The sequence below is a fragment of the Micrasema longulum genome, unplaced genomic scaffold, assembly GCF_059751315.1.
Source record: "Micrasema longulum isolate JH-2025_06_02 unplaced genomic scaffold, ASM5975131v1 h1tg001433l, whole genome shotgun sequence".
Taxonomy (NCBI): domain Eukaryota; kingdom Metazoa; phylum Arthropoda; class Insecta; order Trichoptera; family Brachycentridae; genus Micrasema; species Micrasema longulum.
The window spans coordinates 370,160-392,578 of record NW_028278619.1 but is presented as its reverse complement, the minus strand read 5'-3'; the positions used below and the strand labels follow the sequence as shown (position 1 = coordinate 392,578).

General features: G+C 33.7%; 1 protein-coding gene across 1 annotated transcript in view; it reads left to right on the top strand.

Moving 5' to 3' along the window:
• Nucleotides 1-21,876, top strand: part of CalpA (calpain A) — a gene marked incomplete at its 5' end in the record, with an annotated part of 40,561 nt that extends 18,685 nt beyond the window's left edge. Inside the window, 6 exons of the mRNA XM_088235767.1 lie at nt 1,007-1,142; nt 6,506-6,697; nt 15,639-15,766; nt 16,637-16,758; nt 17,564-17,637; nt 21,587-21,876. Of these exons, the coding sequence (XP_088091893.1) occupies nt 1,007-1,142; nt 6,506-6,697; nt 15,639-15,766; nt 16,637-16,758; nt 17,564-17,637; nt 21,587-21,675 (741 nt within the window). The remainder of the gene's footprint in view (nt 1-1,006; nt 1,143-6,505; nt 6,698-15,638; nt 15,767-16,636; nt 16,759-17,563; nt 17,638-21,586) is intronic.
• Between the last annotated feature and the right edge of the window lie 543 nt (nt 21,877-22,419).

Sequence of the window (22,419 nt, the reverse complement as noted above, 5' to 3'; positions counted from 1 at the left end):
ATGCGAGAGGTCTTGGGTTCGATTCCCAACATGGTAGATATTAAATATATATTGAAAAAGGTGTTTTCACTCTGGAACATTTCATATTCCTTACCTTCATAAAACAAAAATGATCAAGATACGCTGCAATTGGTGTACCAATGCAGTGCCCTATGCACCATTAGGTACGGGAAGGGAATGATGATGATGATGAATATAGAAGTCTGACATATACAGGGCTTATGACCTGTCATTGGCTGGTTTAAGTGGCCACTTTACTCTGTGTAACATTCACTATTCTGCCCATATTTGAACATCTATATTTCTTCAATTCTTTCTTCTATTGATGTTTTTGAAGTTAAAGAGCTGAAACCTTTATTGATGCGGGTGAGATTCATCTGATTGAATTATATCACCTACATACTAGGCAATGCCTGAAATTCTTATTTTTTAATTTTTATACTTCGTGGACCAGGTGGATTTATCAACAATATTTTGAGTTTGTCCAAATTTTTGTAGACAAGGACTGGATTCCTTTGATAAAAAAATTTAACCAACAATGTCATACATATGAAACAAAGGGTAAAAAAAAGATAAGATTACCAATGAGGAGAAAAACAGAATCTCAAAATTCGTTGTACTAGGGGTTGAAGCTGTACAATGAGTTATTGAAAATATATAAAATATTTTTTATTAATTTGAAAAAATATGTTATTGACAAAAAAATTGTAGTATTATTAAACGTTTATATTAATTCTTAAGATGTTATGAACTAACTTAATAAAGCATAAATAAATAAATAATATGTTAATATTAACAGCTTCCTGGGGAGTTGAATCCATCCCTTGTCTACAAAAATTGGACGAACTGTTGTTGATTTATTAAAAATCAAAATGTTGTTGATTTATTTTTAACTTTATTTTCCTTTTTTAAAACAATTTACACTTTGTCCCTTCGATGACTTATTACAAATGAGATTTAGAACAATTTTGAGAGGAGATGTTTTTCAATGAATGCGTCACATCAGGTCAGAGACTCGGTTCCCGACATACCACCGGCGCCCGAGGACCCCGTGCGGCAGTTCTTCCTGAAGCTAGCCGGAGACGACGGGGAGGTGGACTGGCTAGAGCTCAAGGAGATTCTGGACTACGCCATGAGGACAGGTCAGTAGTCCCACCCGCAGAATTAATCCAATACCATCGCCATATTTTGTGCATGTTATTATTAATGTGACAGAATCATCCTCGACCGCGTCTTTTTCTTGCCACACTGTAACATTGTAACAATTGTCCATGGGAGTACTCTACCTAAACCCAGGGATGTGTATCTTGAATGGTAATAAAATGAAGTGAAAACTAGAGTTGACTGACCCCCGGTTTTCATGTGATAATGAACTGTGCTCCGGAATATCTGAAAAAACTATGCCTCCCAAATAAACTAACTGACCAGCATCTTACGCTTAAAATAATGGAAAACAATAACTATAGCATAGAATTAAGAATAGTCCAGAAGGAGCGTAGAATCATATTTGAATACATCGGACTGTGTCCAATAATACCCCCACTATGCCCTACTTTCGCCGCGCGCATTCGTGATGTCGCCGCGTAATGTTGCTAGATGGGAAAAAAAATAATCACAACTCAAATGTAAGATAAAAAAATAGCAATCTGTTAATTTCTCTAAAATTTTATTGTACACGCGGAAACAATGATTGACATAACAGAGTAGATAAGTTAAGGGTCAGTTAATAAGAGTAATTTAACTAATGAACTTTGAACTAAAAAATAAAACAAATTTTATTTTACATAAAACTGATATTTTTATATCATGTCAAATAATATTTGATGTTTTAAACATAATCTTGGTCAATTGTCCACCACCGAGTTGTTTAATCCGAGGTTCAATTTTCATTAGTTCTTTCATTAGATGAGCAAAGTAGGGTTAAAAAAAATTAGTACGCTGGCAACACTAACGAAATGTCCATTTTGTTTTCTTTGACAATCTGACAGATGGAAAAATAATTCGATTTTCAAGTAATGCATCTGTTACTTACTCGTGCATTTGTTAATTGTACATGAAGTGTGATCCCATCCTGTTTCTTAAAGATCCCAGCAGTATTTCTACACTTTAAAATGTCACAATGCGGCATAGTTGAATTTAAATCGGGAGTTGCGTTGCGTACTGAGCGATGTCTACAAAAAAAATAATGGGTAAACATGTAAAACCAAGCTTTCTGTTTGATGCGCGTATGCGGTTTCTGGACTTATCTTAATTCTATGGACTATAGTCTTTCTTCGGTTTCAGATATTAATTTTGGAAAAAAAAAATTTAATGTGCCTTTTTATTTTTTTTATTTGTTCTCAGACACTCGTATAATTCACTAAATGAGGAAGTTCAGTGGTTTAAATTTTTTTTTATTTGTTTTTAGACTAATTGAACTCGAATAATCGTTTCGAATAATAATCGGATGTGTTGTTTATTTCTTCCAACTCCGAAATAATTTCATATAAAACATATAAAAATTTGTTTCTCTATCCACCATTTTACCGCATTCATCGTTTGAATTACGATGCGATGTTGACGTACGGGAATAAAACAGGAAAAAAACAAACGTCGATGAAAGATTATTTCCAATGCAATAAATTTTAATATCTTTTTTGTTTTTGTTCTGCTTTTTAAATTTATTTAAATACATTTATTTACACCTGAAACTTAGAATTTGAACCTGCCAATGGTAATGCAGATTGCCAGGGCGGTATCTTTACCCGATCTTATCTCCTTGTGTATTTACCTCTTTATTCCCGCATTCATTGTTTTCTCGCATTCATAGTCTATTTCAATAAGTCTCTTTAAAAACGATAGATAGAGGTTTCGCTGTATTAAATTAAGCCAAATGATTTTTAAAGTTTTGTATTTATGAAATCTCTGCGCGTGGAACGTCTCAAGCTCTCTTCCGCTTCTTATCGGTCGGTTCCCCCATTGGTCCGTTCACTTACCCTAATCCGTAAATCTTTCACGACTCTCTCATCATTCATTATTAATTATTTTACAGATATTATTCCTCATTTCAATTGAAATTATATTAAACAATCTTTAGCATGACAACAGTCTAAGATGATTCTGTTTCAAAAAGTTGCTTTTAGTATATTGTTGTATGTATACATATTTTTTACTAACTCACTTTATGGTTGTTTGAATTTTGAAACCAGCGTCACAAAATAAATGTTGCCAGAAATTTAAATTTTTTATGTCGCAAGCTGGTTCCGAAATTCAAGTATCCATTTGTACATTTTTACACACAGTCATTACACATTTAATTTTTACAAGTATACATACATTTGCGTATCATATCGGCGGTAAAAGGGCTAAAAAAAATATTTGATATAGTTAAATAGTCAAGTAATGAATCAATACCATAAAAACTGTCTGCCAAGTTTTAAATCTTACTGTTTAAATTACACTGGGCAGCAAAAAAAACTTTTTTTTTAAAAAAAAAAGAAAAAAATTCTCGTAGTATTTTTTTCTCCCGAATTCAATTGTTTTTTCCAGAACACGTAAGGTTTTCAAGAAACAGGCATTTATGATTTCAAATATTTTAATACTTTCTGCATTCTTAACGGTTCGATATTCAAACATTCTGACTAACCTAGGATTACAAATTGTCATTTAGGTTTACATTCAGATCGGTTTTTCGTATTCATCCTACAGAGCCTTAATACCTATCTTACCTACGTTATTTTGAAATTTATTCCAATTAAAACAATTATGCTCATCTTTCGTTTTAAAAAATCGTTAATCGACTCTCCCGCAGAATTAACTTTATGGGGCACATCCGTTCAGCTTTTTTACCGTCGATATGTTAATAAAATGAATAAATACGTATTTACTTATTCCAATTTTTCATGCTAATGGCAATATATTTCATAATATTACACAAACTGCTTGGCAAGCTATAAAATAATTCTAATGACATGATATTTGATAAAAAATCTTGGTTACTATCTGTTCTAAAATGTAACTTCTGGGACAAAACAGCTATCATATGTGGAAATTTGAAATTCTTTAAAAAGACCATGCGTAAATTGATTTTTTTTGCAACAGAGAGGGAAAACATTTTTGAGGAGGGAATATGGAAGTCTAGGCATTTACAGGGCTTCTGATGTGTCATTGGCTGGTTTAAGTGACCACATTACACACTGTGTAACATTCACCATTCCGAAGCCCTCTAAATAGTTTTCATATTCCTTCCTCACAAAAGTTTTCTCTTTCTGTTGCATTAAATTTAAATCTTAACAACTCCCTATGGAGTGAAATTCAGCTTTGTCTATAAACATTTGGACATACTGAAAATTAAGTGTAAATTGTTCAAAAGGGAAATAAAAATTATTTATTTTAGAAAAATATGTTTATTTTCTTGTTTTTTAATTAATAGTCAAAAAATTGAGTTCCATGCTTGCATAAAACATAAGTCCCTGTTTTTAGATTAGAACATTTTTCCCCCATTTTTCATAGCTGTTTTTACATTCATAATAACTTTTTATCCACATTACCCCGTATTTTGAAAACCAAGAGTTTTTGAACATTTTTTTACTGTTGTTAATTAAGTACCCACTCATTTTGACCAATGTTCCATGACCGTAGAAAAACCAAACCATATAGTGACAACCATTTAAATTCGCGTTGAACAGCCACAAAATATTCTAATTCAAATTTTATTTTTCTACAGAGTGTTGCCATGCGTGAAAAAATAATATAATATTTTAGTTTCTTTTTCTGTTCACTCCTTTATTTATGTTTTGTGTTTTTTTCTCTTTCTTTTATGTTTAGAGGCAAATGTGTATAGTTTAGTATTAACACACACTAATAAATCATCTGTAATATACTAATAATACTTTTAAAATATTTATTAGATTTTAAAATGTGAAAATGCCGTGATTTGGATGAGAAGTATGAAAGGTTGGTTCCATCAAATTTTGAAAAATCAGTTTTATTTAAGCTAAAAAAAAAATTCATATGCATATCAAAATATAAACATTTGGACCGGGTTGTGGTCCCTTGGCTAGTGTCGCGAACTTATGGATCAGAGATACGGGGTTCAAACCTCGCTCTACCACAATGTGATTCTCATAGTGAATTAACTTACAAATACTTCTTTTTTTTTTTTGATTCGGTAAAATAATCTGTAGATTTAAAAAAAAATTATATATATATATTTTTTTTAAATTTAATTATATTAAGTCATGTTATTTTACTATTTTGTATTGCATATTTGAATTTCAATGTATTTCATATTTTTCAACTTACCCTTCTCTGCACCTTATGGTGCATAGGGCACTACATTGGTACACCAACTGCGGTGTATCGTGAAGATGATAAGTTTCAAACTTCAGGTGTCTGGGAAACTATGGAAATACAGTACTAAAAAATATATTTTAAATTAATTAATAAATTAGTAATCGAACCTGAGACCTCTTACATGGTAGGCCAATGTGCTGATCATTTGATCTCGAGGTGGACAAAGTCGTTGGGTCTTTTCACAGTTCATTATTATTATTGAATAAGCAAAAAATGCAATGGTTACTGTTCTGCGTAACAAATTCTGCGAAGGTTTGAAATTTGTATTTTGAATTAACTTAAAAGCAGGCGTTTCGCACCCTATGGAACAAACGGCACGTATTACGTTACCGCGCCATACTCGTACGAAATCCTTGTTAGAATCACACTCGGCGGGCATGACGCCAACTGCGAGCCATTTTGTATGTGCTCGTTTTTAAACCTAAAGATTATAAATGAAAACACATTTTTTATACAACAAAAAAAATATCTCTAAATATTTTAATGTTATTTTCGATTTCTTAAATAAACAAAAATTAAGTTTTTAAATAAAGGCTACACGGACATTCTGTTGCATAATTTTTTAACTTTATTTGGATTCGATTTTCAAAAACTAGTTAACTTTTTATATAATTATTTTTCTGCGATTTAAAAAAAATTGAATAAAGTACCTACCCTAGAATTGCATTTTTAATTTCTCCAAATTTTTTTAGTCGATATCAAAATAATTTTATGTTTAACAATGTCTCCATTCTTATGTTACTTCCGCACACCTAACTCTTTCTAGAAACTTACTTGTCTAGTCTATGGTTTGGGTCTGCGGTCATTTAGCTTTGGTTAGAACCTGTCTAAAAAAATTTAATTCTTATGGCCATATTTTTAGAGTATTTAAATTTGAGCGTTAATAGCACGCCTACCAATACAAAAATGGGTCGTTTTCCTTTAAATGTGGTCATAAATACAAGTTCGCTAGTGCTGTCACTCATATTAGGTTTTTTTTCTTCCTGTGTCGTTTTCCCGCCCATTTTCCTGTCACAAAATTCTTTCATCCCAATTGTAACGTGAAAATATGTATTTATCTTTTTTTAAAATCTGCTTTTTTCTGTTAAAAAAATGTCTGTTAACTAAAAATAATCATGTCACTGTCTTATATGCACATCTTTGACTCTCTGTCGGGATTGAAATTTGTTAGAAATGGGTCATGGGGGCGGCGTTCCGATGGCCCCTAGGCAAAATGCAGACGCGCCGCAACAGGAGCGCGGATTCCTGGAGCAATTAGTCTGTTCTCTTTGCGCGCCGGTTTGTAAGGAGTTCGGGATAGACTTGGAACAAGTCGCCGGCGGTCAGCAACCAGGTCCGGAGACCGTACAGCTGAATCAGCCAGGTACAAGCAATATTAAAAAACAAGCCCGTGTCAAAAACGCTCTTATTTTGTCAAATTGACACCAAGTTACTTAAAATTGGTGCATAAGGCACTGCATTAGCGCTTCAATAGAAGACTTACTTTTCAGATGCCAGTTCATTGTAATATTATATCAAATATTTAAATTTAAAAATTGCCTAGTATTTTTTTGTGGACTGAACTGGGAATCGAACTCAGTTCTTTGTGTATGGAAGTAAGTACTAAATTTTGATTTCTTTTGAGGGAAAAAATGGTACCACGAAAGTCCCGATTACAGGACAGAACATCCAGGATTGAAAAAGATCACATCATTATTGTCACAGAACCCTTTATTTGTTTAAAATCAAACGAAGACCACTTTCGTAATAACTTTGTAAAAAATCACTATAATTCATTCATTTTATTGCTCCCCTGTTCAAACCCAATGGGGTACAGGGCCCTGTATCGGTACACCAATTGCAGTAAATCTCGATATTTTTTGGTTCCATGAAGGTAAGATAATTTAGGGACCATGAAGTCCACTTTAATCTAATGGTAAGCGCATTTGCCTGCCACCTAACAGGTCTCGGGTTCAAATCCCGACACGGTTGACATGTAATATTTATTTATGAAGCTGTTTTTCATCATCTTACTTTCATGTAATAAAAATAATCAAGATATGCTGCACTTGGTGAAACAATCCAGTGCCCTTTGCACCATTTGGTGTAGAAAGGGAACGATGACAATGTAGATTTATGCATTATCCATTTAAAAAAAAAAAACCGTTGTGGCCTAAATATTATAATGATAATCGCATTAAAAAAAAACATTAAAATTCATTTACTTAGTGCTGTATTCCATACATTTTCAGTAGATTTATTTTTTTTATTCCACACATCCATTCTCCAAACACACCCCCCCTTTAGAACCAAATCCACACAACCGACCCCGTTTAGGTATGCAGCTTAGCCGTTTAATGCGGCAACATTTCTACACGCATGTCTACGCAAGGGGAAAATCTATGGAATTAAGGTTTGAATTTTTAAATGATGTTCCGGAAAGGTAAGACTTGAAAATAATGTCAAAAATTTAATTTTTTCAAACTTTTAAATGAGAAATTGCTTTAAGAGAATATAAATATTTAATATTAATGTGGCGTCTACATTATATGTCATTTATTTTAGCTTCGCTTTTATCTTAATTCATTAAATATTTTTTACAATGCTAATTTATTCACACAAAAGAAAATTAAAACTATACAAAATGAAAATTTTAACTAATGAAAATCCGATTTTTTGCGCTAATTATTGTTAAAACATAATATATCAACTTAAATGTTTAATTTACTTCAATTCGTTTTACTTTTTCTTACCTTATGGTGCATAGGGAACTACATTGCTATACCAAATAAAAGGAGAGATGATCAATCAAGATGCTTTAAAACAATGTTTGGTTGCTACAAAATCTGATTTTTCAAAATGATTTTTGAATCAAACAATGTATGTCTGCCTGTAAGATTGAATGAAAAAAATATTTTTTAACAAAATTACTAATATAATTTTAGGCAAGGCTAGCGTAGACACCCTCGCTTTAAGTAATACCAATCTTCTTCCTTGCTATCGACCTATGGTCTATTCTCCAGAGGATTGCCCCTCTCGTGAGGTGGACTCCCAGCTGTCCTATCCTTTGGGAGGTTTTCCACGAGTCCCGTCAGGCTGATTATGCAGTGCAACATTAGGGAGTCTGGTGGTGTCCATTCTTTGGATGACCGTGCCATGTCCGCCTTCCCTGTCTACTCCATCTTACGATGCCCTCAGCCTCACGTATCTCTCTTATTCTGGTGTTCCTCACGCAACTAATCCCATTACAATAGTAAATAAAAAACTAAGATGATTTATTAAATTTATATTTTTAATGGTTACAAAAACTACGGTGTCTATGCTAAACTTAAATGAACCTTTTTAATCCCAGTGGTTATCGGTCTCAGAATGAAATCTCAGATGAAAAAATTTTGTTTTTGACTTGGAAAACGTATAACTGCACATATTTCACAATCGGCGGAGGCATTTTAAATACGCAAAAGCAAATGTAAACATGATTGACTTGGTACGACTGATGCCGCAATGGCGTCTGTGGCTTGTCAACAGATGTAGGTATACAGTGCGCATGCACGCTTCTGCGGTGGAACTTCAAAACGGTACTTACTTATAAAACTCGCCCCGTATAAACATCGAATAATAAACATAATATAAACAACTATTTTGCATGTTCTATGCATTGAACGAGGGTTGATTGCGATGCTCGACCCCTGACATATTTGAAGTGGACGAGACAAAGTTTTTGTACCTTTTCAACGTAGTCCCCCTGGACTGGTACGCACTTCTTCCAGCGATGAGCCAACATGGCTATAGCTTCCTGGTAGAACATTTGTCCGACCCCTGCCGACTACCCATCTACACAGCGCATGACCTCATTGTCGTCAAATTTTTTTTTTTTTTTTTTCCACGCAAATGTACTCTGAGTTTCGGGAACAGCCAGTAGTCACTGCTAGACCAGGTGTAAATGGAAGGTGTTTGACTTATTTAAACCAAGCTTCGTGAATAGCAGCCATTGACACTAACGGCTCGTGTACTGGAGCATTGTCCAGCATTTTGCAGCGGTCAGCAGCCTGTTGTAATTAAACCGTTGCCGGTTTGAACTTTTCGCTCGGCACTTTACATTTAGGCATATTAGGCTACATTATGTATACACATCAGCTCGACTGATCAATTCGAAACAGGTCAGGGATAGAGCATATCAAACAACCCCTGTAGACTGGGATCAAAAAGGTTCACCTTAAATAACCTTAAAAATAACACATTTGAATTACTAATTAACTTGCTTTAATATTATATTATTTCTTAGTACATTATTATTTTTTCTGCGTACTGAATTTAAAAATCAAATTAAATCCAAAAATATTTTTATTTTAAAAAACTACTGTCAAAATGTTTATTGCAAATATATTTATCTGTATTTATTATGTTTTAATTTGTTTATTTTCTAGGTATCTAGACTCCCCATTTTTAAAAGTAAATTTTAAAAGATGTAAAGTGTATTTGTTTGTTTTAATTTTAAATCCACAAGTATCCCAGTAGGTAGGATTCAATTGTTTTTTATTCAAATATGCCAAATATATATTTTTTTTAATTTTTCGCTGCAAACATTAATAATACAAAATGGGGTCCTTTCGATGGTGAAAAGACCCAAGTGAAAAATACCAAATACCTTTTTTGTAACAAACTTTTTCATAATGTTTTCTTTTGAGATGCTTAGAATAAATTAATATTTCCTAAAGATGTCATTAACCTAGCCGAATAAATAATGTCAGCACTGTGATAGAATGACGCATACTTAGATGACAAAATTAGTGTTTAAAATTATTTTTTTTAATTAGAAATTCATCTGTTTATGACCATCTCGATTTATAATATTTGGCATATTTGAATATGATTTTTGTATGATATTAATATCTTTTGAAGAAATTTTAAATGCTGGGAATGCACGGTTCTTTCTTATATTATTTTATCTGTGGACTGCCGTTGCTTCTCTATAGAGATTTATTCTTAGAAGTTAAATCGGAAGGGCTCTCATACTGGAAGAGAGCTTATTCACTGTCTTATATAGATATATAAACCAAAATATGCATCTAATTGCACTGGAACCTACCCACAGAGTAACATAAAATCTAACCAGTGACAATGTGTGAATTTTTCAAGGCAGAGAAAAGAAAACATTGAATAAAATGATGTCTTGTTTTTATCAAATAAATTAGATGTTTTCGCATGTTTTTTATTTCATATTATAATTAATATCTAAACAAAAACAAGATATTCTATTTTATTTGAATTTTTTCTTCCCTCTTGAACAATTTACACTGTGTCCTTTCAGCATTTTAAATTTACTTCGACAATATGTATTTTAAGAGTTGATGATGGCACGATCATATTTCTCTCATCATGTATTTATTTGTTCATATTTATCATTTTAATTACATCGAAAGTATTTAAATCAATTAGAAATGGTATTTTTTTGTTTTAATTATCATTCACTACATTTACATTGAATCGAATCACACTGGATACGTTTTCCAAAGAGTCTGGAATACAAGCTCTGTTGGCTTATGTAATTTTTTTGTAACGTCTTTCAAAAAACTCGCATTAAAATTGACAGGTGGCGATGAGAGACCACTTAGAAACTTACTATTTTTTCTGTGGAGAAGATGGGTTTCAATAGACAAAACAAGCCATAAACATGATTTTTTAAATAATATTTCTATGCGTTACAATCTAGGCTTAATAGTACCATATATCGTTGATTTGAAAATTCTTGAACATTTTTATCTCTAGCTTTATTATTGAATAAGTTTGCATTTTAAAGAGTCTTTTGCTTTTGTATCGTGTAATTATTATTATTATTCATTTCTTGCCAGAGAGGATGGAATGCCACATGCCTCTGTCTATCCGAGCTTTCCACACGATTTTTCATGCATGCCTCTCTATGATGTAGACTTTTTTTTTAACATCCAATTTATCAGATCGTGCCGAGTCTTTCTATGCCATTCTCTTCCTATCCTGTTTAACCGTCATCCGTCCATTGACCCATTTTAGGGACCCTTTTTTGAGGGTGTTACCAATATATTCATTAGTCCACGTTGATTGCCTGTATTTTGGTAAAATATGTCATGTCAAAGAGTATTTGAATTTCTTAATTATTTGGTCATTTTACATATATTTACACCACGTTCAAACACCACATAAAAAAACCCTGGGTTTAGTATAAATATGTTTTAAGTACAGACTTAATCCACTTTAGTAGTAAATTCCCACAATGGATAAATGGCATATCTTTAGAACCATTGGGAACGTAGATTAAAATTAATGTCATGAAATGCGTGCAGATTGTCATTTTACCCAAAATACATATTGGCTCCAAATAACAAAATGGCACCGTATTGTAAAAGAGCTGAAATCTTTATTGACATAGGTGAGATTCATCTGGCTGAATTACGATCCGTCAATAAAGGTTTCAGCTTTTACTTAAAAAAGTCAACAGATGGAAGAGTTGAGGAAATGTAGATGTTTAAACATTGACAGAATGATTAATGTTACACGGTGTGTAAAGTGGCTACTTAAACCAACAGGTCATAAGCCCTGTAAATGTCTGGTCATCCATATTCCCTTCTCAAAAATGTTTTCCCTCTGTTGCAAAAAACTAAAAAATATATTTCACTCAGTCAAAATGCAATACGGCTAATTGTCTATTGGCTCTTTTACAATACGGAGCCGTTGTATAGTCTAAATTTACAGAGTCATAACTGGAAGCTCTATCGTCCCCAATCCATCTCGATCTGGCGGTTTCAGACCGGAATAAATTGCCAAGCCTAATTGTCCATTCCATTTGAGCCCACCAGTTCAAAAACCGTTAGTATCTCAGAGAAATAATTCTCTAGAGAAGCCCTTAAGCTCTATTGCATAGAACCAAAGCGTTCCAATTTTTCGGTCTGGTTTAAGTTTGGTTTTAAGTTTAACAACAAACAAGTAATGGACGGTTTCGGTTAGCGCTTGCAATTCTCAACGCAAGTACGTACGCCCGTTGTATTGCTGTAATCTGTAGCCAACTTTGTGGTCAATAATCATAGAATGGTTTTCCCCATATGGGCGAGACTCTATTGGGTTATTACTCTAAGGTTTGGATGCTTTTTTGAAGGAAGAACTTGGACAAAAATCAGTACACGAGATATAGGCGTACCAGTCAAGGCTGCCTGCCTGTAATGAATAATAATAACAATATGTATTCCGGCTAAAATGACAACCTGGCTGCAGCATATATCATAAAAAATATTTGCAAAATTGACAAATTCATGATTTTTGCATGCGCCATTTTTCCCACTAAGAAAACATATAAAAACTTACTCTTTTTGTAACATATTTTACCGAAACAACTCTGCTATAAACATTTTGACAGAAAGAGTCCTTTCAGTATTTTGGTTTATAATTTCAGTACATTATACATATATTACTTAATTTATTGATTTGTATTATTTCTATTGTTTAAAAAATAAAAACACATTTTTCATTCTTCTTGTATTTAAAACAGTGAAAAGTTTTGGTGGTTCATTTTAATTTCTGTATGCGAGAGGTAAACTACGGTAAATACGAATATGATGAAATTGAGTCATCACTATGTTGATATCAAATTTTTCATTCTCATAAAGCTAGGGTTTCCTAGGACAGCAGTGCCCGTATCTTAACAGCCGTAGTGAACGGTGATGCGGTGGACAGCTGTCGTAACGGTGACTAGACGTCAGGGGCGAACCCTGTACAGAAGCGATTATGCGCAGCTTAGCATTATATTTGACTAACCATAATAATGTTTTACTGTTACTTTATTTACAGAAAAACTAATAAATAATCAACATTTATTTTAAATCATTTCCACCGTTTGTATTTTTATCCTAATATAAATATAAATTTTAATAAAGCGCGCCCAGCGCCTGCGGTGAGCCAAGAAACTAGCCGATTATTCCAGCTTATTTTTCATACAAATAAGTATACTATATTTTGAATATATTAACCCCAGTGCGGGTTTTTTCTCCTAGATTATTATTTATTTCAAGCATTGTTTCTTAAGGACTATTTTTCTTTGAGATGGTACTTTTGACATAAGACCATAATTACTTTCATGCGTCATATTGCAGGACATATGGCGCTCGACGCGGCCGTTTTCAGCACTATTAATTTCTAGAACAATTCAGCCAGTTGACATTTCAATTGAATACCTAATATCGACTGAATTCATAGTGGTATTTTTTAATGAATTATATATTAAAGTAATGTATAAAATAGCTATATAATATAATATATCACGAAGTTACATCGTTTGAGTTGATTTCATGGATGAGAGTTGTTGTATCACACAGAACCACAGAAAAATATAAATTTATAGTATATATTACTTACATTATATTATGTACCTCCTATGTAGGTACAAATATATGATATTTTTTAATAGCTTACCCGTAAATAAAATCACCATTCGCCACTGCTAGACGTGTGATGTAGCGTTCTATCCTCTGTGCCTATGTGTGATGGTTCGTTTGTTTGTTCGGTGTTAAAATTTTTGTGGTTTGTTAAAAATAATATACTAATTTGTCTCTCCTGAAAAGTTGGGTTTTTGGGTATATTATAGTTTACCTTTCGCATACATATTTTATAGAGAAGTAAAGAACTAATGATATTTAAATCTGCAAATTTATAATCCATCGCCATTGCGACATCTTTAAGACCGGTATTTTTACTATCAATATATCATCATCATTCCAGTCATGCATAGGGCGCTGCATTGATAAACCGACGAGGGCGTAGTTCGATCATCTGTTACGTTAAGATAAGGTGATCAGTCTTATGCTTCAGGGCCTCGATTATGATGGGAAGATAAAGACGTCGTACCTTCACCTTGACGATATAGTTGAAGATAAATTCTCTTTAGCGATTACGAAGATACACTACCGACCCCCCACCTTCAAGTTTTGGGTAGGTACATCGATATTAAACAAGGGGAAGCGTACGTCACGGTACACACTTCATATACATAGCTTCAGTACGACGTCATAGTTGAAGATAAAAGTCTCCCGACCGACTTCAACGATAGAGTACCGATCCCCCCACCATCAAGTTTTGATGCAAGTACATCGGTTTATACCGACGGGTCTAGAACCCCTCGATACGTTTATCTACGCATTAAAAGTGTCAAAAATTTTGTTCCACCAAGAAATGTTTCCTTTAATTATGATTTATTAAAAATTTTAATCATTTTGAGGTTGGCACTTTTTTTTTTAAAAGCCAATTAAAAATAAGACAAGAGAAATAAGTCGTTTTTGAAGTCGAATTGTATTCCGACATAACTGTCAGATTATAAAAAACAAGCGGCTAGATGCAAAAATAATCTCGTTAGGTTCTATAGTTTGTTCCATAGTTTGAAAGTTACCACTAAAAAATAAATTTAGTTATTACATTTTTTCCATCTGTTTTACTATTTTTCTGTGAGAATGTATCGAGAGTCGGCCTTGTACTCGCTCAGTACTACCTCAGTAGATAAATGCAGACGATCGTTATGCATATCGTTTACGCAATGGTTAAAAGTCATATAAAAATCATATTTAAGCGAGCTTTTTTTTGCTTGAATTGGTATTTATTGGAGAACTATTTTAAATGTTAATGACGTAAGGAACGCGGACTAATTGTTTGCGATCATTCATTGGCTAGTTTCGATCATATGATGTGGATATGACAAGTAGGTAGAACACACCGAGGTAAGATACAGATAGTGCAGAAGTTAAGTATACCGTCTCGATATGTACAGATGAAGATAGCGTTCATAATTGAGGCACAGGTGCCAGTACGAACAATGATATATTGCAGTTTAACAACTTTTAAAATCAATGTTTCAAGACCTCAAAAACAGTAGGCAATCGCGCCGACCACAATACAACGAGGCGGACCTATCTGCACTCGATTTCTTCATTCGGGATGTTTACCCGAAAGCAGTCATCGAGAAAAAGCACTCTTTGAGGGCTCTGGTTTCTGGTTCACAGAAAAAACATGTCGATCGATGATGTCGTGAAAGCGATGAAACCAGTCACCGGTTATTCAAAATTTGCAGATTTCAGTATCACTCCCCCTTAATTTCTATAACAGATTACATTCGTACACACAAATTAAAAAATGGTTCAGGTTTACTAATGAAATGAAAACGATAAATAGAATCAAAATATGTTTACTTTATTTTTATTTAATAACTTTTATTAATGGGCTACTTACTATATCTACATTTTTCCGTGTTATTTTTGACTCTGTATCAAATCTGTTTGGTTTTATTTTAATATGAAATGTTGTTTCTGCAGAGACTCGCGGTCAAGGATTTTCTAAGGATGTGTGCCGTTCTATGGTCGCCATGTTGGATAACGACGGATCGGGGAAGTTGGGCTTCGATGAGTTCAAGACCCTCTGGGTGGACATCCGCAAATGGAAGGTTTGTACAATGTGTTCTTGTCTATTCTTGTAAGGATCAGTTCGAAGGAAGTACAGTAAAATAAATATAAATAGGATAGTTGTGAAATGAGTCTGATTTCTTTTTTTCTCGCAATATAATTCTTAAACTTTTCTTTATGCTTAAAAATGTTTATTTTTTTTGCTTTTTCATATTTATATGTAAATTTCGTTAATACTTTTGGTTGCTTATGTGTATTTACCTACTTGTTACTATTGTTATAGTTATGCAATTTTATCATTTTTTGTTATGTATTTATATATGTATGTGTAAGTAAATTTTTCATTCATATTTATGTTTAATATGTATGGCGTTTATGTAAAAATCAATAAACAAATAAAACAAATAAGGTCCCGTATTAAAAAGGTTTAAAACCACTGCGGTAAAGCAATAAGGCCATTGTGATGATACACTTGATCAGTTGTGTTATTTTTATTATTAATAATACACTAGCAGCCATTAAGCTGATGTGTGTATATCAAGTGTACATGGCTATTGAACATTGTACATTGCTGTGTGCATCTAGTTAACATTCACTGAACTAGCACCAATCACTTTCTCGGGAAGGCCATTCCATTTCTCCACAACTCGGTTTGTCAGGAAGATCTTCCCGGGGTTGGATGAGAAGGAGGTAGTGTTGAGTTTCAATGAATGACCTCTGAGATGGCGGTTTTCATTCATAGTGAACATTGATTTCAACTTGGGTACATTATATTGCTCAGTCAAGATGGAGTCACCACGCTGCCTGCGCTCCCAGTGAACTTAACCCGAGCTCCCTTAAGCGGTCCCCGTACGATTTATTTCTTAGAGAAACTACCTTTTCAGTTGCTCTTCTCTGTTGTGTGTTTCCAGGCCGTATTCCGACTATACGATCCCCAGGGGACCGGAAAGATCCCGGCGTCCAGCCTGCGGGACGCTCTACACTCCTCCGGTTACACCCTCAACAATCACATACTCAACATCCTCGCTCACAGGTGCTAATTTTATAATATCGCTTACTCGATCTATACCCGTTTCCTAGGTGGAACCTGATGCTTAGCCGGATCTAACTATGAAGAAATTAATAAAATGAGGAAGTCTAGTGTTGATTTTTTATTTTTTTATTTGTCAATAGACAACCAAACTAAGGCAAAAAAATACTAATTTATGTATCGTATTATCATCGCTACGATTTTTAAATGTTTTTCAATTGCTACGTGCATGACGTCACTAGTTCTCTTCTTGAGTTTTCCTTATTGGTGAGTTGGAAACTGGAAATCCATCACAACACTCTATTTGATTTAAAAGAACTTACGACGTAATTTTTTAATATTTTTTTATACATTTTAGAGAAACTTCCCCGCACAATTAAATGCTCTAACTTGTACCACATTTAAGAAAATATTTTTTATATCTAATCTCCTGTAGTACTGAACTTCCCTTTCAGGATTGCGCTTAAACCGCCCCAAACAAGCTTTCAAATCGCAAACTTGTTGCCACTTTTGGTCAGCCAATTTTTTTTCTATAACTCAAAGCTGAATAGCATCCTTGCAAATACTCTCACAGTCAAAACACACTGAAATTGGTGGAAATTTTGACAGCTGCATAGTAATAGATTGTCCCTGAGAGAAATGTTTTTTTTTTGTGCTCGGACTGCAAAACCGCATTTTCAATATAATTTTTAACTTGTATTAAGAACTAATTAGTAATTCTGACTCTATTTTGATGATGTATTGATATTTTTATGTTTAATGGAATTTAATTACAAATTCGATTTTCAATGAAGCTTGTAATTTTCAGATACGGTTCCAGAGATGGATATATCGCGTTTGATGACTTTTTGATGTGTGCCGTTCGTCTCAAAACAATGATAGGTTAGTCATACTTTCTTGTTTCCAATAAATGTACAAAAATTAATATTTTGTACGCGAGACAATAATTTTAACAGTTATTTGCATATTATGGCACAGATATATGTGCTGTTTGGCTTATACGGTGCGAAACATCTCATTTTCAGACACCTAATTCAAAATACGGCAAACTTTGAAACATTGTTGAAAATTTATCATACGTCTTACGGAAAAATGATAACCGCAAATAATTTTATTATTTGTAACGGATAAGACATTTGCCTCGCACACGGAGGATTCCGGGTTCGATTCCCGGTGAAAACATACTATAGTCCTTAAAATATAGCTTGATTAGAATGACAGTTGTCAGCAAAAGTAAGGACATAACTTTGTAGTAACGTCTAAGGAGTGATTTATATTGACACACGAAAAATCATTTGTATTTAATACAATGCTTGACATATAAATCAACATAATTACATAAAATCAGCTTTAAAACTAAAAAAAACTTAAATAAACCTATAAAGTTTATATTTAAAGCACTAACTTTGTGGTTATTCATTATAATAAAATAAATAAAACAACTTTGTTTTTAACCACTAATTTTTATTTTTCACCGACCGGTTTCAAAGCAAACTAGCTTTTTCATCAAGGTTTAGTTACATTGACGTTCTTACAAGGTTACGTCATTTTGCAAAAATCTTAGAGATGAGACAAATTGATCAACGTAAATCGATTGAATAAAAAATAATTGATTTGTTGTTATCCATGAAAAAAAGTATCTAATGTCTTATTTTTTAGTAAATAATTGTCTTAAACACACTACAATAGGCTTGTTTTTGCGTTTTTATATCAATTTTCGGAAACAGAGTCTCATGTTTGCATGAAAAAACTGATAAAATCGATTTGATCAGTACATGATCAGTGATCAATAATTTCCCATCACTAGTGACATTAGTTTGACAGCTGTCATTTTAATCAAGCTTTACTTTAGGGACTTAAATTAAATGTGATTCTTATCTAGCCCTAGGTTTCGTGCCGTGTGATATTGTTAAGTTATCGGGTTTTCTACTTTGTCGTGATGAAAAAAACACAAACTTTAGCAAATTTGTCATTTGACAGTTTTACGAATTTTATTATATTTTATCAGTCGTGTTTTTTTAGTGATTTTACGTGGCGCAGTTGGTAGACGGCCAACTGTGAAACTGGCGTCGCGGGTTCGATTCCCACCAGTTACAAGAAAAAATCCAAAAATATTTGTGATGTATTTTTTGTTTGTCACTGGAGGCAAAACTAGCAGTTCCCAATTGAGTTCTAGTGCCAACCCTAATGTATGGGAGCGAAGTATGGAATTGGAAAAATAATTATGAAAGTAGGTTAAATGCTTTCGAAATGCGATCCCTCAGGCGAATGTGTGGTAAAATGATGCGTGATGGGTGCGCAAATGTCGAGACCCGTGAACTATGTAAGGCTGAGATGAGCATTATCTACAGAATTAAGAAAGGGACGCTGCGTCGGTTTGGACATGTGGAGCAAATGGACAGCGAAAGAACGGCTAAAAGGATCAACGATGCGCATGTTGACGGATGCAGAAAACGAGGAAGACCGAGAAAGACACGGCACGATCGAGTCCGTCGAATACTTGATGATGGATATGTCAAGAGTAGGAATAATCAGCGTGCAAGCATGAGTATATGTATGAATGTAGAGGCAGTGAGGTCTGTATGCAAAGGCAGAGTGATGTGGCATTCTATACTCTCTGCCTACCCCTACGGCGAAACGGCGTGATGGTTTGTTTGTTTATTTTATGCATCTAAAATTGTACCGACGAATGTTTTCAAATTGTATGTTTTCTAGTATGTATCTTTGTTAAATTACCTAATAAAATAAAAATTATTACCGAGGTGAAGAATGATGTATGATGTGCGATGTGTGTCTATTAATGCCTATTGAATTCAGCCAAGAACGAACCCCTGGAGAATCTGGAGAGAGATATGCCGTTATGGGACTCCTGACCTTCCGTAGGCCCGCTACCGGCTACCGGCTACTAGCTGCTGGCCACTACTGCAGCCCAAGTATATTACGCCCTACTCCCGCCCCCGGTGTGGTACTAACCCGGGACATATCCTCGCTAAATATTACCATGTTCCTTGGCAAATTAATGTTGAAGAGGTTTCATAGTTTACAGTAATACTCTTAATGAAATTTTTGTGACTGTCGTCAACTCATTGCGACTCTAAAATGAATGCCCGTTATCTACTAACATCATCTTATTGTGAAAAAATGCAGTGTTAATTGTGTGATTTATTTTTTTTATTTATAAATCATATAACACAAAGTATTCTACAAACGTTGAATTACATTCCCAGGAGTTACAACAACTCAATTCGGGACATAAATAATATTAACATTTAGAAAATAACACATATTGAGAACAACAAAGAAACAAAGCAAGTTTAGCACCTTTATAACTAAATATAGCACAGCAATATATACGCCTAAAACCTTTTCTTAGACAAGCAGAATAAATATATATAAAAAAAACGCTTTTAAGAATAAAAAAAAGTAGTGAATCTACTTAGGGAGATAAGGTCATTAACATCACATGCCATGCAGATGATGCTGCCATAGTGATGATGAGAACATATCCATCTCAGTTAGTAAACATCTGGATGCCTAAGAAATGTCGTATAGTATAATGAACACATGATTATTGGAAACATAATTCGGATATACAAAACGTGTGTCAGACCAAATCATGGTGTATACAACAGAGGCGAGGATAGATAGAGAGGAAATAAAAAATATGGAAAACCAAGTAGAAAAACTAAATAGAAAAACCAAATAACTGCTCAGAACGTCAGAGATGAAAGTACTAAAGGCAATCGCAGGGTAACCCAAAAGAGACAGAATCTAGAGTCAAGAAGTTAGACAGATTTGCGATACCCATTGCATAGTAAATAGATTATGGAGAGATTACGTCAATAATTCCATTAATCGACAGCTCTAAAATCCCCTACACCATTGCTCACGAAATCCCGGCCGTTTGCCGTCTGCCCGGAAGACCACCAAGGCGAGGGAAGAACAGCTGAAACTCAAAGTCTGGTGTTTATTTTGTAGAACTCCATATTTAAACTCATAATACAAGAAACCAAACACTGATTTGAGTCTACTGAGCCACGCCCCTAATATGTCACGATTCATGTTTATTTGTTCCTGCCACTGAAATTTGTGTTGAACAATATCACGAATCTTGACGTCACAACAACCGAGGTTTTTCTACGAGGGTATTTTTATTGAATTTGGAAAAAATTTCTTCACAATATCCACATTAATTTTGAAACTACAGTTAATTATTCTAAATGCATTTCATATATTTTTATTGGTATTCGTAGTATGCGATATTTCCCTATTGTGACACTAATAATACGGCATTGATAATGACTCATTGTGACACTAAAATACGTCATTAAAGGTGACTCATTGTGGCGATAAATATTTTACACTGAATAAACCTAGCTTTGACTACCGTGGTTCTTGATATTTTCACCAGAATCTTGAAAATCAACAAAATTTGCCAAGCGAATATTCAATAATTAGCTGGGAAATGCTTCCCATAATCATCCACCACCTTACAAATATAATTGATGTACTTAACACGTCGTATAACAATCAAAATTTATAAATTAACTATGTTTTCTCAGATTGTAATGAAGAATTTTCTCAGATGTTAGCAAATAATTGTGTATAACCACTTACTGACATTTCTGTCCACTGGTTTTATCAGGACACCAATGACACTGTGATTCTTTAATTTATATATAAGTTTGATTGTTGTACGACCGATTTAGTTGTAATTTCTCCTTAGCTAGGAAAATCTTGTGGACAAAAAAAACAAAAGCAGTTCAGGGTCACCTCGAAACAAGCGAACATCAATGCGGCATTCTAAATTGTTTTGTTTTGTAATTTTCAGACAGCTTCAACGGAAGCGTGGACAGGAGATCACCCGGAAAAGCAACTTTCACACTCGAAGATTGGTTAAGAAGAACCGTGTACTCTTAAATATACATAAATAATATATTGTTATATCTGCTGACGTATGTTAAATAGACGCGTTATTCTATTATTCCTTGCTTGTATTCGGAAAATATTACGTCGTCCTGGACAATTTCAAATAAGGAGATAGCAAATTTAGACATACATACAACATTTGTGTGAGAAAGACAAACAGGTATTCTAAAAAAATCTTCTAAATGACCAAAATAAGTTAAAAATGCAGTCATGACGCAGAAACTCCATTGGAGAACGAAGTCGAGGAAGGCAATTGTCCATCAATTGAAATGTCTGTGACTTTGCGGTTGTAACGCGTCTATTTATTTATATGTCAGATTATTATATATCTTCGTTCTTTGTATAAGGAGAGCGGAATCATAGACAGCTCTGTCTAGTAATAAAGCCCCCTGTGAAAAAAATAACATGAAAATATTTTTCAGAATTACAATCTGGCATCAAAACATGCACGCCCTAAGGCCTCTTGTTAACTACCGTTTTTATACCGCGTAAACGAGAGTCCTTGTTTAATATCAGTTTATTTTAACGGAGAAGCTTCCGTTGACAGTATAAATATAGTGAATAATATCACAGCTTGAAGCATTGACATAAAATAATCGGGTAAATCTGTCTTTCCTGCCTTTTAAGTGGAGCCAACCTAGCGGGTATTTTCTACCCTTTCCGCCGATAAGCATCAGTCGGTACCCTTCGCGCATTATATGTATTAATATTGAATAACGTAAGTTTTAAATAAAA